The following is an 18,710-nucleotide window of genomic DNA, read 5'->3' on the forward strand; positions in this document are numbered from 1 at the left end:
TCTCTCCCACCTCTCCCCACACCCTTACAAACCCCCTAGATTTCACTCATCTGCTTTCTTTAATTATAGACTAGTTTGCATTTTCTGGAGTTTTATGTAAGTGGGATCATATGTTATATACTCTTTTTTTGTCTGGCTTTCACTGTGCATAATTATTTTGAGCTTTATCCATGTTGTTGCAGTAATTCATTCCTTTTTATTGATGGGTGGGTAGTTTTCCATTGGTAGATAAAACAATTTTTCCATTCACCTGTTGGTGAACATATAGAATGTTTCCGGTTTTTAGCTATTGTACATAATGCTTCTTGGAATATTCATGTACAGAACTTTGTGTGGATGTATGCTTCCTTTTCTCTTGGGTAAATACCTAGGAGAGGAATGGCTAGATCATGTGGTAATTATATCTTTAAATTTTAAGAAACTACCAAATGGTTTACCCATTGATTGTATCATTTTACATAGATTTGAGATCATTGATTTGAGATCTTTCTTTTCTAATATAAGCATTTAGAGCTATAACTTCTCCCTAAGTAATGCTTTACTAGCATTCTATAAATTCTGATTTGTTATGTATATGTATGTATGTGTGTGTGTATATGTATATGTATATACATATACACATGTTTATTTTTGAGAGACAGAGCGTGAGTGGGTGAAGGGGCAGAGAGAGAGAGGGAGGGAGACACAGAATCCAAAGCAGGCTTCAGGCTCCGAGCTGTCAGCACAGAGTCCAATATGGGGCTCTAGCTCATAAACCATTATATCATGACCTGAGGTGAAGTCGGGCGTTTAACCAACTGAGCCACCCAGACGCCCTGTTATGTTTATATTTTTATTCGGTTTGCAGTACTTTTTAATTTCTCTTTGATTTTGTTATTGACCATGGGTTATTCCCAGATATGCTGTTTAGTTTCCACATAGTTGAGGATTTCTCAGAGATTTTTGTTAACGATTTCTAATTTAATTTCATTGGGGTTAGAGAACACAGTTTGTATGACTTAAATCCCTTTAAATTTATTGAGACTTGCTTTATGGCTCAGAATATGGCCTATCTTGGTAAATGTTGGCATGCACAGGAAAGAATGTGTATTCTCTTACGTGGTAGGGTATTCTCTGAATTTCCATTAGGTCGTGGTAGTGATAGTGTTATTCAAGTCTTCCATATTCTTGAAGAATATATTAAGTACTGGGAGTGGGGTCTTAAAATCTGCAACTGTAATTGTAAAATTAGTCTCTTTCTCTTTGCAATTCTGTCAGTTTTTGCTTTGTGTATTTTGAAGCTCTCTTACATTAGGGATTCTTTTGTACTCTTGATGGATTGACCTCTTTTTCATATGAAGTGAAACAGCTTTCTTTGTCCCTGGTAATATTTATTGCTCTGTAATCTAATTTGTTTGATAGTAAAGAAGTCACTTTACCTTTCTTTTGACTAGTGTAAAACATGATATATCTCCCGCTCCCCCCTTTTATATTTGACGTGTTTGTCTTTATGGTATGTTTTCTGTCATTGAGTTTTGCTCTTTTATCTGACAATTTTGCCTTTTAACTCACATGTTTAGACCATTTATATATGTGATATAAAGGTTTAAGTCTAATTTTGCTCTTTGTTTTCTACTTGTCCTATGTGTTCTTTGTTCCCTTTTTCCTCTTTATGTGACTTATTTTAATTAAAAAAATTTTTTTAATGTTTATTTTTGAGAGAGAGAGACAGAGACAGAGACAGAGCCTGAATGGGGGAGGGGCAGAAAGAGAGGGAAACAGAATCCTTAGCAGGCTCCAGGCTCTGAGCTGTCAGCACAGAGCCCAGCGGGGGGCTTGAACTCACAAACTGCAAGATCATGACATGAGCTGAAGTCAGCAGCTTAACTGACTGAGCCACCCAGATGCCCCTTTATGTGTTTTATTTTAGATTACATATTTTTATGATTTTGTTTCATTTCTCTTGTTATAATTTTTTTGGTATTTTGTGGGGTTTTTTGTTTGTTTTTAGATTTGATAGTATACATTTTTAACTTCTCCAACTTCATTATGCCATTCCTGTATGGCATAAGAACTTTACAATAGTTTATTTACATTTATCCCCTCCAGTCTTTTCTGTTATTGTCATACATTTTACTTATCTTTGTCATAAACCTCTCATATATTGTTATTATTTTTGTTTAAATAATTATTTTACAGAGACTTATGTAATAAGAGAAAGTATTCTTCATTTACCCTTGTAGGGCATCATTCTTTGAGTTAATCCATACTACAGTCTGGTATAATTTTCCTTCTGCCTGAAGGCTTTTCTTTAACATTCTTTCAACTCTCTGTCTGAAAGAGTTTTCATTTCAATTTGTTTTTGAAAGATACCTTCACTTGGTATAGAATTTTTGGTTGATAATTTAAAGTACTTTGGAAATGTTGCTGCTCTTTTCTTGTTTGGATTGTTTTTCATGAGAAATCTGCTGTCACACTTTTTTCTGTGTGCCTAAGTGTGTCTCTCTTTTATCCCCCCTGTGGCTGCTTTAACATTGTTCTCTTTATCACAAGTTTTGGGCAATTTGATTATGATGTCCCTGGGAATAGGGTTTTTTTTTAATGTAGTTTTTTTTTTTTTTTTTTTTTTTTTTTTTGTGCTTGGGATTCCCTGAAATTTTTAGTTCTCTAAGCAGCTTTTCAGGTGTTTGGAAAATTTGGCTTTTGTTTCTTCTGTCTCCCATTTCTTTTGGGAACTCCAATGGCCTAAGTAGTCAGGTTTAAGGTTATCCCATAGTTCTCTGATGCTCTTTTTATTTTTTAAAATTCTTTTTTTTTTGTATGTTTCATTTTGCATAGTTTTTAATGTTTATTTATTTATTATATTAAAAAAAATTTTAATGTTTATTTATTTTTGAGAGAAACAGATACAGAATGCAAGTGGGTTAGGGGCAGAGCGAGAGGGAGACACAGAATCCAAAGCAGGCTCCAGGCTCTGAGCTGTCAGCACAGAGCCCGATGCGGGGCTCAAACTCACGAGCTGTGAGATCATGACCTGAGCCGAAATTGGACACTTAACTGACTGAGCCACCCAGGCACCCCTGTTTGTTTATTTTTGATAGAGACAGAGAATCCCAAGCAGGCTCTGCGCTGACAGCGCAGGGACATGGGTCCCGAACTCAGCAACTGTGAGATCGTGACCTGAGTCGAGATCAAGAGTTGCCCAACTGACTGAGCCACCTAGGCCCCCCTAGTTTCTAATATTTTAAGTTCACTACTTTTTCCTTGGCAGTTTCATCTCCTGTGAATCCTATCTAGTGGTTTTTTTTTGTTTTGTTTTGTTTTTTTAATCTGAGACACCAGTGTTCAACTGTAGAAATTCAGTTCTGATCTATTTTATGTCTTACTTGTTTGTAACTTTTAAAACATATGGAATGCAGTTACAATAATAACTTTTAATGTTCTTATCTGCTTTTTCTTACATCTGAGTCAGTTCTGGGTTTATTTTGATAGCTATTTCTCCTAATTGTAGGTCTTTTTTTTCTACATCTTGGCACGTCTGCTATCTGGTTACTAGATGCTATGAATTTTACTGTGTTGAGCATGGGATATTTTTGCATTCCTGTAACTAATTCTTGATGTTTGCCCTGGGGGAACATGGTTAAGTTGATTGGAAACTCTTTGCTCCTGTAGACTTTTGCTTTTAACATTGGTTCATTGGGTGTAGATCAACATTTAGCCTAGAGCTTATTATTTCCCAGTAATGACGCGAGACCTTTAATGCTGTCCCCAGTGCTTTCTGAGTTGAAGCTTTCCTCGTCTGGCTAGCGAGATCAGGCACTTTTCCCAGAAATGCTGGATGTCGCTCCTCTTCTCTTTGGGATGGGACTTTCTCCGGCCATGGGCAGTTTCTTGCTAAATACTCAAGGGGAACTCTTTAGTTTTGTGCGCTTCTCTCACTGTGCAGCTTTCTTCTGTCTGGCTGTCTTTAAGTTTTGGAATCTTAGCTGTGTCTCCTTCACTGAGGAGTCAGTCCTTCAGGCTCGGCCTGCATCCCTTCCCCGTACCGCAGTGATCTTTCTTAGCGAAGTAAGCTGGGACAACTTTTTATGTGCCAGGAATCTAACCTTGGCTGGAAATTTCTCTGGTCTTCAGTGAGTCTAGGTTTGGCCCATGACCTTAGTCATAAACTAGTATTTGTTGTCTTATTCAGTAATTTCGCATTTATGTTGCAAAAAGAACACATGCTCATTGTTTTTATTCTTTGACTGCAGTTAAGCATGCCATTTCCTGTTTAGTTTCTTAGACTATCAGTAATTTATCACACCCAGCTGTGTAGAACTATGGCCTGATTGTAGTGTTTTAATTTTCTCGTTTGTTTCCTTTTTAGAATGAGTATGGGAATATTAGATAGTAAAGAATAGTTCACATAGTATTTATCTCATTCTTACTGGGACTTTGGTCAGTTATAATAACTGCCTGATTATGGTATTGTGACAAAGAGCCTTAAACTGGTGATTTTTGGTGGAATATTGAACCTTTGTTTTTTGTTTTGTTTATATTTTAAGGTTTTAGAATCATGATCTCTTGATGCTGAATATTTTGTTGAGGTCAATTAAAATCACATTTGAGTCTTGATGTTGTTAGTTGCAGTGTCCCTCTGTTTCATATGCTCTTAATCTGTCCTGTTCAAACAGAGGCGGTCTTGAAGATGATTCCATCCACATTTTGAGTGTTGATGAGAAGAACAAACTGGGAGCCAAGATTATCAAGGCAGAGATGATGGGAAATATGGTATGTCTTCTGTGGTGTTTCTGGGAGAATAGGAGTTAATTGTTTAACTTCTTACCAGTAATTTTGGAAGTTTCTTCACAATGTTGGCTGTAGCCAACTGCTGCTTATTGATTCTTTAACAAAATTCTTGAACATTCCTAAATCCTGTACTGCCCACTTCTAAATAAATTGTCTACTTTTTCTGTCAGATCTCTGAAGTCTGAGATCCCAGGGTATGACATGTTTTTTAAAATTTCTACTTTGCAATTCTAGCATAGCATATTTGAGGGAAATAAAGATGTCATTGTCTTCTTTCCCTTGTTTTGTCACATATTATTGAGAGCATGTATTGCTTTCTTAAATTCCTTTACTTAGGTACCTAACAAATGAGCTCCCAAAAAAAGATAGTTGTTTCATGTAGGCATATTTTAATGTAGTACGTTTGTGCCTGGTAAGTGTTTGATGCATTGTATAGATTAGCTCATTTAATTTCCATAATAATGTTATGCTGTGAGACTGATTGACCTGAGAACTGAATAGAAAATATGGATGATTTGGTGCGAGCTACACCTATCTCTATTTATTATTGCTGTATTTTAGTATCACATTTCTGATATACTAATACATGTGACATCATACATGACAGAATAGCAAATCCAGACAGCTTTGCATGGTGTGACAGAATAGATTTCCTCCTGGTCATATGTATGTACTGATCTCAAATCCAAGTATAAGTGATCCCTAAGTAGGCTTCCGTTTTGTTGTGCTGCCAGTATGACCCTGTTTGGTAGCATAAAAGTTGCCAAACAAGATGCTTCTATTTTTATTAGTTTGTGTGTCTGTTAAAAGGCGTATCTTGCACATGCCGCACTTTCTCATTGAATCTGGTCCTTGGTAACACTGAACTGCAGCTCAGCCCTGAAGTTTGGTAAGAGAGACAACCCGCCAGGAAATAATAGCAGGAAAATAAAGTTTGAGTTTTGAAAGCACAAAGGAATTAGTTCACACTAGTGAAAGAGAGGTCACCAAGTTAGGAGGTTAATTTATGTTGAAAGAATTGTTCCTTTGGTCACGGAGCCACTGCAGTGGAGAACACTGTTCTTTGCCTGTTCATATGCTCCTCTTTGTTTATTTCTTTACATGTCACTTGTTTTCTATACATTTCTATAAACTTCCTAGAGTAAAAATGAGATACGTTCAGAGTTCTTATTAAAATTACTTAACATTAAAGAAGGTAATATGTTAAATCTTATTATGGCTTTCTTGTTATAGTAATTGAAATTTTGAGTATTGGATGGTGATAATATCCGAGGAATTATAAAAATGTCATTCTTGAGGTTGTTTTCCCCATATCCCTGTCTCTCCCCTAGAATATATGCCCTTGTAATTGTTTACTCTCAAATCATAAACGAATGCTCCGGGCATTTGAGACATATGTAACTGAGATGAATTCATTAAAAAGCAGTCCCCTGAATTGAGGTTTACTGCTGCAGGAGTGTTCACTCTGCTCTTTTCCCTCCTGCATATACATTTGAAGTATTCTTCACTGAGGAATTAAGCTATATATGACACTCATTGTTCTTGTCTTTCCCTCTGAAGGAATTAGCGGAACAACTTAAAGCTCAACTTGCAAAGGCAAATAAATTCAAAGAAACTGTAACACAGACGTCATCCAAAAACCCTGGGGTGGAGGTGAGTTAATGGAAGTTTGTTTGTATACTACTACTACTGGGCAGTGCTGATATTTTAATGCAGGGTGTTTCTATATCTGTGTTACTGTGTTTATACGTGCGATGGCTTGTTTGTTTACTTCTTTTAAAAATGGATTTTCATATGTATTCTCTTATGCTCCACCAGTGCGTCCCAGGGGAAAAGAGAGAGACCCGGTTTTATTTTGGACTGTGCCATTTACTGACTGTTTGACTTCATAGAAATCACACTGTCCTTAAATTCTTCTCTTAAAGAGTGAGAGACTTAAATTTGGTGTGTTTCACATAAAACAAATTATTTTGTTCCAGGATTCCTTCCTCCATCTATTAGTGAGCAAAACAGATAGAAGCGGCTGCCTGCATGGAGTTTCATTTGGGTAGGGAGGAACAGTAAACAACAAAAGTAATAAATAGTGTAGCATGTTACAGACTGATACATCCTATGGCAGGCTAGAGGGGATCTTGAGTGCCCAGTGCTGGTGGCTTTGGGTGCACAGGCTAGTTATTATTGAAAAAGTGACCTTGATGCAGAGGCTTGCCGTGGAACAGCAGATCTGTGTATCTGAGTGAAGAGCACTTTGGGCATGAGGAGTGGAGGATGTAAGGTTCCAAAGATGGGAACATGTCTTATGTGTGGGAGGAACAGCATGGGGCCCAGTGTCGCCAGAGTGGAATGAATGAATGGAAGGGAGGCAGGTGGAATATCCAGGTTAGAGAGGCTGTGGGAGGCTAGACCATGTGAGGCTTGAAAGTCAGGGTCAGGGAGTGGGTTTTTATTCTGGGTGAGATGGCGTTGGAGGGTTTTCTGTAGAAGATGTATTTTGACGAGACTGTCCTGGCTTCCTTGCTAAGGGTGCATTGAAGGATCATAAGGGCAGAAGCTAAGGAGATGGTTAGAAGTGGTTAGGTTTTTATATGCATAAATATTTCCTGTGTGTTTTATGAAAGGAGAGCAGACAGGACTTTTTTGATGGTTTGGATGGGTTGGGGGATGTAGGAGATACGGAGGGGAGGCAAAGTCACTTCAAAGTTTTTAGGCTAAGCAGCTGGAAGAATACAGCAGCCATTCTTGGGAGTGTAGAAACAGGAGGAGTGTATTTGGGGGCGGAGGGTTCAAGTTCTTTTGTAGATATGTGGCGTTTGGGTATCTTTTAGATTTGGGGCTGGAGGAGATGTCAGGTAGGGAGGGGGATGTTGGGAATTTAGGGAAGCCTGAGCTGGAGGTGGAAACTGGGGAGCTCTTAACATAGAGACAGTATTTAAATCCTGATGCTGCTTGAAATCAGCCCAGGAGTAAAGGTAGATAGAAAAAGTTAAAGGGCTGAATTGGGTGTATTGCAGTGTTGAGAGGATTATAATTAGGTTTATAAGTGATTTTAAAGAACTGTTCTCAAAGATTAACTTATGTCATTTTAATGTCAGTGTGTGAGATGAGAATGTACAAAGTCAAGTTCCATAGAATTGTCTTCAAGCTAACATTATTGATGATTTAGATAATAGTATATAGAGAGAGTATGTTTGTGAAATTGGCTGTTTTTACTATTATGTGCCAGCTCATGTTTTAAAAGATATTTTTTAATATTTATTTATTTATTTTTGAGAAAGAGAGAACTTGCCAGGGAGGGGCAGAGAGAGAGGGAGAGAGAAATCCCAAGCAGGCTCCACACTGTCAGCGCAGAGCCCGATACGGGACTGGAACTCATGAACCATGAGGTCATGACCTGAGCTGAAACCAAGAGTCAGACACTTAACCAACGAAGCCACCCAGGTGCCCCGCTAGCTCATGTTTTAAAAAAGTGGTTAAGTTAGAATTCCTTACACAGATTAGGGAGGTTGACCTCTCACGTGGTTTCTTTGTGCCAACCATATTATGTACTGATCTTCCCACAGTGTGGCCTTCCACAGAATAGCCCCATTTTCCAGCCTCACCTCCAAGGCGCTCTCATCCATAACATGCGTGTCTCTTTGACATTTACATGTGCTCTTAATTATCCATGCCAGATACTACCCTCTTGAGTGGTGTCCACTTTTCACTTTGTCTTTACCTCTTCTTGAAGTGTTTTTTCTCAGCCTCTCAAAAAGTTGTAACCTATTCTTGTTTTGAAACTTTAAAGACCCTTAAAGTATTCTCTGTGGAATCTATCTTTTGAAATGGTATATATTTGTATTCTTGTCATCACCCTGTAATCCACGCGTTTCTTTCCTGACACTTGTCACTTTATATGAAAGGGTTCTAACTCTGTGGCTGGACTTCCGGGGATTCTTGAAATTGAAAGCAATTCAACTGAAAAAATTGAAGCAGATCTTGTTTGGAATAACGTTTTTTCCTGCTGTTTTAAGCATATCATACAGTGACTGACAGACTATATCTCATCCCTTGAGCACACACTTTATAATATTACTGATGTCCATGATTTTTAGCTCCTCCTAGCTTTTGAGCAGTGGCCCTCATAACCCAGTGGAATAGGATTCAAAATTGCATTCAGAGTTGTACACAAAGTTGTATTTCCACTTCTAAACTCTTTTGAATCCCAAGCTATATGAATAGCCTTGAAGCTTCATATAGAAAGATTTTTATTCCAAGGATTCTTTGAACACAGAGAAAAAGGTTCATCTTCTCTGCAGAGATGATGGACTTGTGATTTTGTTCAAGCTTTACCCGGCGTACGTGTGGAACAGACTTTTGCCCATAGCTCTGCAGGGATTCGCTGCTGCCAGTAGTCAGTGGATTCTCTCAGGGCCAGGGCCTTGACTTCTCTGCCCTGTTTCAGAGTAGTTTTGTTAGGAATGACAGTAGAATGCAAAGTTGTTTACTACCTCACAGGAATTTCCTGACTTTTTAGAGGAAAATCCTGAAACGCTTCTGATAAAAATTTTGCTTTTTGAGAGAAAAGGAAATTCCATTCATAGAACAGTTGAACAGGGAAGAAAACTTTTCTTTTCTTTTTTCTTTTCTCTTCTTTTGTTTTTTCTTTCTTTCCTTTCTTTCTCTTTCTTTCTCTTTTTCTTTTTCTTTCTTAAGGATAGGGAGAGAATAAACACAGCATGCGTGAGCAAGAGAGGGGCAGAGAGAGGGAGAGAGAATCCCAAGCAGGATCCAAGATCTGTGCTGTCAGCACAAAGCCCGATGTAGGGCTCAATCTCACGAACTCTGAGATCATGACCTGAACTGAAATCAAGAGTTGGATGTTCAAATGACTGAGTCACCCAGGAGCCCTAGGAGGAAAGCTTTCATTGCATGGTTTGTTTGTTAGAAATGTTAGGCTGTGTGAACAAGGTAAATATCTTGATTCAACAATCTATGAATATTATTTTGCCTTTAGTGAAAAACCATCAGCACTTGTAATTATTAGTTTGCTTATTTCTCTTCCCTGTTAGAGGGTGAACTATTCATTATTTAGGACAAGGACTGTTTCATTTCATATCTAGTGCCTTGGGTAGTACATGCCTGTAGACAGCCAAGAAGTGCTTGAAATATTTGTTGTATGAATGTCTTTGATTTATTTTATCACTTAGAGTTTTCTGTTGTAAATCTTGAAAATGATCCATGAACTTCAAAATTCTCTGGTCTGGCCTTCCTCTGAGTATAGCTTCCTTAGTGAGACAATAACCCAGCTGCACAGTATCTCCATGTAACTTATGCTTTACACTAAGTGATGGATTTTGGAAGACCACCAGTTCTCTATCAGGACAGATTGAATGCTAATTTTTTAATATAATAGATCCTAATCTGCCTTTCTAGAACTTCTACTTGTTAATAATCCTTCAGTGGAATCACATCATGGACACATTTAATCTAAGGGAATTCAGCTTTCCAGGTTTTTTTTTTTTTTTTTTACACAGTAGTTCACGAAATTCAGCTCCTCATTTATGACACATAATGAAATCGTCATTGTGTGATGGTGCAGTGACTTTACAGTTTTATAGTTTGTTTACACAACTGGCAAAAAAGAGAAATACATTGTAATAGTCCCTGGGCAGCTGTGTGGGGAGGGTTTCATAGACATTCTCTTGAAAGAAATTGAGGAATTAATGGAAGGCCTAAGAGGGCCGTCGAGAAACATTAAGTAATAAATAATTGAAGAAACCAATAAATTCATCTGTGGCATTTTGTACATAAAGTCAGGCACATGACTGGTGATTTAAAATATTTCCAAGAGTAGTTTGGCCATAGTTGGCCTTAACACTGTCTTTTGACTCTGATTCTTTAGTATGTTGTGAGTCTGCTATTATTACAACTGCTGGGATTCCTAGAATGTGTGTGTGTGTGTGTGTGTGTGTGTGTGTGTGTGTGTGTGTGTGTACACACCTAGACTGTGTTTCTGTGTATTGGCATCCCAGTCTTTGCACCTGATCCTCATAGGCATAGTTAAAAAAATTAATTACAGGATTAAAATAAGTATTTTGCCTTTCTTTTTCTTTCTTTCTTTCTTTCTTTCTTTCTTTCTTTCTTTCTTTCTTTCTTTCTTTCTAAGAGCGAGTACTTTAGTTGATTTTTTTTCAGATTTTGACATGTAACAGATGACAAAACAGGGAATATTTTAATAGCAGTGTTAACAAGTGTGATTTAAAATATCTGCATAAAACTTCATTCCCAAAACATGGCATCCACCCTTGTTCCAAATACCCATGGAATATTTACAAAAATTAATTTTACTTAGGCAAAGTGTTGATAAAGCCCCAAAGTAGAAGGTTTATAACTAAGCTTTCATTTTCTAACCACAATGCAATAAAGTTGGGATTTAACAACTATGTATTTTTTCCTTAAATAAAAATTTCAAAACCTCATTTTAAACTTCTGGGTCTTTCCATTTCTTTATGTCTTCTTCAATTTCCTTCATAAGCTTTCTATAATTTTCAGCATACTTTTACATCTTTGGTTAGGTTTATTCCTAGGTATTTTATGCTTCTTGGTGCAATTGTGAATGGGATCAGTTTCTTTATTTGTCTTTCTGTTGCTTCATTATTAGTGCATAAGAATGCACCTGATTTCTGTACATTAATTTTGTATCCTACAACTTTGCTGAATTCATGTATCAGTTCTAACAGACTTTTGGTGGAGTCTGTCGGGTTTTCCATGTATAATATCATGTCATCTGCAAAAAGTGAAAGCTTGACTTCATCTTTGCCAATTTTGATGCCTTTGGTTTCCTTTTGTTGTCTGATTGCTGATGCTGGCACTTCCAACACCATGTTAAACAACAGCGGTGAGAATGGACATCCCTGTCGTGTTCCTGATCTCAGGGAAAAAGCTCTCAGTTTTTCCCCATTGAGGATGATAATTAGCTGTGGAATTTTCATAAATGGCTTTTATGATGTTTAAGTATGTTCCTTCTATCCTGACTTTCTCGAGGGTTTTTATTAAGAAAGGATGCTGTATTTTGTCACATGCTTTTTCTGCATCGATTGACAGGATCATATGGTTCTTTTCTTTTCTTTTATTAATGTGATGTATCACATTGATTGATTTGCGAATGTTGAACCAGCCCTGCATTTCAGGAATGAATCCCACTTGATCATGGTGAATAATTCTTTTTATATGCTGTTGAATTTGATTTGCTAGTATCTTTTTCAGAATTTTTGCATCCATATTCATCAGGAATATTGGCCTGTAGTTCTCTTTTTTTACTGGGTCTCTGTCTGGTTTAGGAATCAAAGTAATTCTGGCTTCATAGAATGAGTCTGGAAGTTTTCCTTCCCTTTCTATTGTTTGGAATAGCTTGAGAAGGATAGGTATTATCTCTGCTTTAAATGTATGGTAGAATTCCCCTGGGAAGCCATCTGGTCCTGGACTCTTTTTGGGAGATTTTTGATAACTGATTCAATTTCTTCGCTGGTTATGGATCTGTTCAAGCTTTCTATTTCTTCCTGTTTGAGTTTTGGAAGTGTGTGGGTGTTTAGGAAAATTCCTAACCATTTCTTCCAGGTTGTCCAGTTTGTTGGCATATAATTTTTCATAGTATTCCCTGATAATTGCTTGTATTTCTGAGGGATTGGTTGTGACAATTCCATTTTCATTCATGATTTTATCTATTTGGGTCATCTCCCTTTTCTTTTTGAGAAGTCTGGCTAGAGGTTTATCAATTTTGTTTATTTTTTCAAAAAACCAACTCTTGGTTTCATTGACCTGCTCTACAGCTCTTTTAGAGTCTATATTGTTTATTTCTGCTCTATCTTTATTATTTTTCTTCTTCTGCTGGGTTTGGGGTGTCTTTGCTGTTCTGCTTCTATTTCCTTTAGGTGTGCTGTTAGATTTTGTATTTGGGATTTTTCTTGTTTCTTTAGGCCTGGACTGCAGTGTATTTTCCTCTCAGGACTACCTTCACTGCATCCCAAAGCATTTGGATTGTTGTATTTTCATTTCCATTTGTTTCCATATATTTTTAAATTTCTTCTCTAATTGCCTGGTTCACCCATTCATTCTTTAGTAGGGTGTTCTTTAACCTCCATGCTTTTGGAGGTTTTCCAGACTTTTTCCTGTGGTTGATTTCAAGCTTCATTGCATTGTGGTCTGAAAGTATGCATGGTATGATCTTAATTCTTTTATACTTATGAAGGGCTGTTTTGTGACCTAGTATGTGATCTATCTTGGAGAAGGTTCCATGTGCACTTGAGAAGAAAGTATATTCTGTTGCTTTGGGATGCAGAGTTCTAAATATATCTGTCAAGTCCATCTGATCCAATGTATCATTCAGGGCCCTTGTTTCTTTATTGACTGTGTGTCTAGATGATCTATCCATTTCTGTAAGTGGGGTGTTAAAGTCCCCTGCAATGACCACAATCTTATCAATAAGGTTGCTTATGTTTATGAGTAATTGTTTTATATATCTGGGGGCTCCGGTATTTGGCGCATAGACATTTATAATTGTTAGCTCTTCCTGATGGATAGACCCTGTAATTATTATATAATGCCCTTCTTCATCTCTTGTTACAGCCTTTAATTTAAAGTCTAGTTTGTCTGATATAAGTATGGCTACTCCAGCTTTCTTTTGAGTTCCAGTAGCATGATAGATAGTTCTCCATCCCCTCACTTTCAATCTCAAGGTATCCTCAGGTCTAAAATGAGTCTCTTGTAGACAGCAAATAGATGGGTCTTGTTTTTTTATCCACTCTGACACCCTATGTCTTTTGGTTGGAGCATTTAGTCCATTTACATTCAGTGTTATTACGGAAAGATATGGGTTTAGAATCATTGTGATGTCTGTAGGTTTCATGTCTGTAGTGATGTCTCTGGTACTTTGTCTCACAGGATCCCCCTTAGGATCTCTTGTAGGGCTGGTTTAGTGGTGACAAATTCCTTCAGTTTTTGTTTGTTTGGGAAGACCTTTACCTCTCCTTCTATTCTAAATGACAGACTTGCTGGATAAAGGATTCTCGTCTGCCTATTTTTTCCCTGTTGAAAACATTCCATGCTCATGGATTGGAAGAATAAATATTGTTAAAATGTCAATACTACCCAAAGCTATCTACACATTCAATGCAATCCCAATCAAAATTGCACCAGCATTCTTCTTGAAGCTAGAGCAACCAATCCTAAAATTTGTATGGAACCACAAAAGGCCCCGAATAGCCAACGTGATTTTGAAGAAGACCAAAGCAGGAGGCATCACAATCCCAGACTTTAGCCTCTACCACAAAGTTGTAATCATCAAGACATCATGGTATTGGCACAAAAATAGACACATAAACCAATGGCATAGAACAGAAACCCCAGAACTAGACCCACAAAAGTATGGCCAACTAATCTTTGACAAAGCAGGAAAGAATATCCATTGGAAAAAAGACAGTCTCTTTAACAAATGGTGCTGGGAGAACTGAATAGAAACATGCAGAAAGGGGCGCCTGGGTGGCTCAGTCGGTTAAGCGTCCGACTTCGCTCAGGTCATGATCTCACGGTCCGTGAGTTTGAGCCCCGCGTTGGGCTCTGTGCTGACAGCTCAGAGCCTGGAGCCTGCTTCAGATTCTGTGTCTCCCTCTCTGTCTGACCCTCCCCCGTTCATGCTCTGTCTCTCTCTGTCTCAAAAATAAATAAACATTTAAAAAAAAAAATTAAAAAAAAAAAGAAAAGAAACATGCAGAAGGATGAAACTAGACCACTTTCTTAGGCCATTCACAAAAACAAACTCAAAATGGATGAAGGACCTGAATGTGAGACAGGAAACCATCAAAACCCTAGAGGAGAAAGTAGGAAAAGACCTCTCTGACCTCAGCCGCAGCAATTTCTTACTTGACACATCCCCATAGGCAAGGGAATTAAAAGCAAAAATGAACTATTGGGACCTCATGAAGATAAAAAGCTTCTGCATGGCAAAGGAAACAATCAACAACACTAAAAGGCAACCAACGGAATGGGAAAAGATATTTGCAAATGACATATCAGACAAAGGGCTAGTATCCAAAATCTATAAAGAGCTCACTAAACTCCACACCGAAAAACAAATAATCCAGTGAAGAAATGGGCAGTAAACATGAATAGACACTTCTCTAAAGAAGACATCCAGATGCCCAACAGGCACATGAAAATATGCTCAACATCACTCCTCATCAGGGAAATACAAATCAAAACCACACTCAGATATCACCTCACGCCAGTCAGCGTGGCTAAAATGAACAAATCAGGAGACTATAGATGCTGGAGAGGATGTGGAGAAACGGGAACCCTCTTGCACTGTTGGTGGGAATGCAAACTGGTGCAGCTACTCTGTAAAACAGTGTAGAGGTTCCTCAAAAAATTAAAAATAGATCTACCCTATGACCCAGCAGTAGCACTGCTAGGAATTTACCCCAGGGATACAGGAGTGCTGATGCATAGGGGCACTTGTACCCCAATGTTTATAGCAGCACTCTCAATAATAGCTAAATTATGGAAAGAGCCTAAATGCCCATCAACTGACGAATGGATAAAGAAGTTATGGTTTATATACACAATGGAATACTACCTGGCAATGAGAAAGAATGAAATATGGCCTTTTGTAGCAATGTGGATAGAACTGGAGAGTGTTATGCTAAATGAAATAAGTCATACAGAGAAGGACAGATTCCATATGTTTTCACTCTTATGTGGATCCTGAGAAACTTAACAGAAGACCATGGGGAGGGGAAGGAAAAAAAATGGTTAGAGAGGGAGGGAGCCAAGCCATAAGAGACTCTTAAAAACTGAGAACAAACTGAGGGTTGATGGGGGGTGGGAGGGAGGGGTGGGTGGGTGATGGGTATTGAAAAGGGCACCTGTTGGGATGAGCGCTGGGTGTTATATGGAAACCAATTTGACAATAAATTTCATGTTAAAAAACAAAACAAAACTTCTGGGTTATAGAAAAACTAAAAATTGAGTATATACTTTTTTTATTTTTAAATTTTATTTATTTATTTATTTATTTATTTATTTATTTATTTATTTATTTATGTTTTAATTTACATGCAAGTTAGTTAGCATATAGTGCAATAATGATTTGAGGAGTAGAATCCAGCACACCCTATGTATAACACCCAATGCTCATCACAAGTGTCCTCCTTAATGCCCCTTACCCATTTAGCCCATCCCCCCACCTACAACCCCTCTAGCAGCCCTTAGTTTGTTGTCTGTCTTTAAGTCTCTCATGTTTTGTCCCCCTCCTTGTTTTTATATTATTTTTGCTTCCCTTCCCTTATGTTCATCTTTTGTATCTTAAATTCAGTGTATAAATGAAGTCATATGATATTTGTCTTTCTCTGACTACTTTCGCTTAGGGTAATACACTCAAGTTCCATCCTGGTAGTTCCAAAGGCTGCCTTTCATTTTTAAGCAGTGAACTTTGACCTTTGTTCGACAAATATCTTTCACTGCCTTCTTTGTAGAAGTCACGTGTTCTCAGTTTTCTGAATCAAATATTTTAAATCTAAAGTAAACATTGCGGCCTTGCATTTATTCCACGACTTACCATGTTACATTACCATTTCCTTGGTAGTTTAGCCTTTCCTGCCACAGAACAGGAGCACGGAGAGGTCATCTCCCTTTGGTCACTTGGCTGGTTTCCTCCCTAGCCAAGCCAAGCAAAGCAGGGCAGTGGCTGTACCTCTTTTGTACACACTCCTACCTCTTTTTTTACCCTCCGTAAACTATCTGTCATTTCTGTGCTCTACATTTAGAAATATCATCCGTGTGTTACTAGAGAGCGTATTTCTTTAAATAAACTATTACTAAAGAGCAAACATTTTAAGCTAAATTAAAGCCAGACAATTTCATAGATGATACATACATACAAACACGTTTTATAGTAAAATAGAATCTTATATCTATTCACTCTTCTTACATCTTGCATTAACTTCCTCTTGAAATAGTGTCAGCATTATTTGCTAAATATTTCCTAAATCTGCTGTTTGCTTTTCTTATCACTGCATCAGCTCTTTATGGCCATCAGCCCTTTATCATCATCCTGTGGACCTCTGAGTACTTTTCTCTCCGTTCTCACTGTCTTTGCACAAAGTTTTTCCTTTGCTTAGAATGTCATTCCTCTTTCCCTGTGTTCCCGTAGTTACCTCCTATTCATCCTTTACATCTTAACTCAGATACCACATTTTCCTTTGGAAAGCCTTCTTTGTGGAAAGAAATCTTATAAATAAGATCAGTTATACAAATATATTATTACAGCTTTGATGTAAAGGAGAAGTATAGAAATATGGGTATACTGAAGAGGGCCCAGTGCAGTCTGGGCATCCAGAGAATGTTTTGAGGCTGTAGCCATTATTTTTGGATCTTATCATTAGTTTTGTAACTTTGCCAAAGGAAAAGCTATTTTCTTTATGACTGTGCTCTGTAAGACTTACTACTAAGTCACAGAAATAATCTTCACCATGGCTGTTAAGTATTATCCTAGCTGGGAGTGATGACCCATAGGCTTCAGTTACTGATTAGGAAACACCCGCTTGAATGACTTGTCGGCCATATTTGTTAACAAGCGCCATCCAGGTAGGTGTTTTGTTTTGTTTAATTGTTTTGTGCAGAGTATTCTCCCAAATGTAGTAACTTAGAGTAACTTGTAATTATTTTGGATAGTGGTGATCATATATATATCAGATTGAATTTTGGTATCAAGAATTCTTTTGAAGACTCTTATATTTTGAACCAAGACCCTCCAGAAGTTACCGAAGCCATACCTAGTTAGTTGGTTTTCTTGGAGAAGGAGGAATGACCAAGGAACAAGCTCTCCCCTGCACCAGTTCTCCTCTGTTCCCTCAAATGCTCAGTAGTCTGCTGTTGTCAGCGTTTCATTGTTTTTGTGTGTTTTGTTTTGTTTCTGTTGTGTAATTAAATTTAAGGGAAAAATGAAATGCTACTCCATATGGGCAATAGTGAGTCCTAAGACTTCTGTGTTCTCTTGAAGGGCTTGATTCTAATACATTGTTTTCGAGATTTCGGTGGGGGCGTGGTGATGGAAAGATGATGTCACATACTTATATTGTAGATTTGTAATTTAAGGGTACAATTTTAAGTTAAATCAACCCCAAAGTAAATTTTATCCTTATATGTACTTAAAAATAACTCTATATTCTACTCTTGTAGTATGCGTAACAAGTTATAAGAAAGTCAAATTTAATGTGGAAAGCCAAAAATAAAGGTTTTGTTTTAACAATCAAACCATTTTATTGAGGGGCTTCAGGGAAGGCCAAACAACTGGTAGGATGAGATCCAATGTCCTTGGCCCAGCTGTAATCTCCCCTGCTTTATAGTCCCTGAAAACAAAGTGCACTTTTCAATCTTGTAGTGCATAATAAGTGCGCACGTACCATACTCAGATTCTGAGTACAATAATTATAGTAGACGGTTGCTAATAAAGATTTATGTGGAAGAGAAAATAAAATGAGTTGAGTGGAACTAAACACTAAAAAACAAAAAAAACCTTACTTCAGAGGTTTTTCACAGGCAAAAAAACGAGAAAATAAAAATCATAGAAAAATCATAGAAAAAGTTTATGGTATTTGTTATGTTCCTCTCTGCCCAGAAATACCCAGTGTTTCATCCATGTGAGACTCTCCGAATTAAGTCTAAATACTAAGTGATAAAATATTTTGTTTTAGAAGTCTCTGTCACCTGAGCATTATAGGATATGTGTAATAAAGAATTATTACGTTAAGAAAACCACTTTGCTTCTAATTCCCTTAATAATATTTTTTATTTAGGTTCTGTTTCTAAATTTATTTAATTAAATTTCAAGATGGAAGTTTATTTTTCACGACAGCAATATTGATTGATGTGTATAGTATTATAACTGCTGCCATTATTAATAGTAA

The 18,710-nt window shown here is 37.4% G+C and overlaps 1 protein-coding gene across 2 annotated transcripts in view; it reads left to right on the top strand.

Moving 5' to 3' along the window:
* Window positions 1–18,710, top strand: part of CWF19L2 (CWF19 like cell cycle control factor 2) — a 150,242-nt gene that overhangs the window by 63,302 nt on the left and 68,230 nt on the right. For both annotated transcript variants that reach the window (XM_019469300.2, XM_019469301.2), the window contains exons 9-10: window positions 4,656–4,752; window positions 6,331–6,423. In XM_019469300.2, the coding sequence (XP_019324845.2) occupies window positions 4,656–4,752; window positions 6,331–6,423 (190 nt within the window). The remainder of the gene's footprint in view (window positions 1–4,655; window positions 4,753–6,330; window positions 6,424–18,710) is intronic.

This window comes from Panthera pardus, unplaced genomic scaffold (assembly GCF_024362965.1).
Source record: "Panthera pardus isolate Hobbes unplaced genomic scaffold, ASM2436296v1 HiC_scaffold_12, whole genome shotgun sequence".
NCBI classification, from domain to species: domain Eukaryota; kingdom Metazoa; phylum Chordata; class Mammalia; order Carnivora; family Felidae; genus Panthera; species Panthera pardus.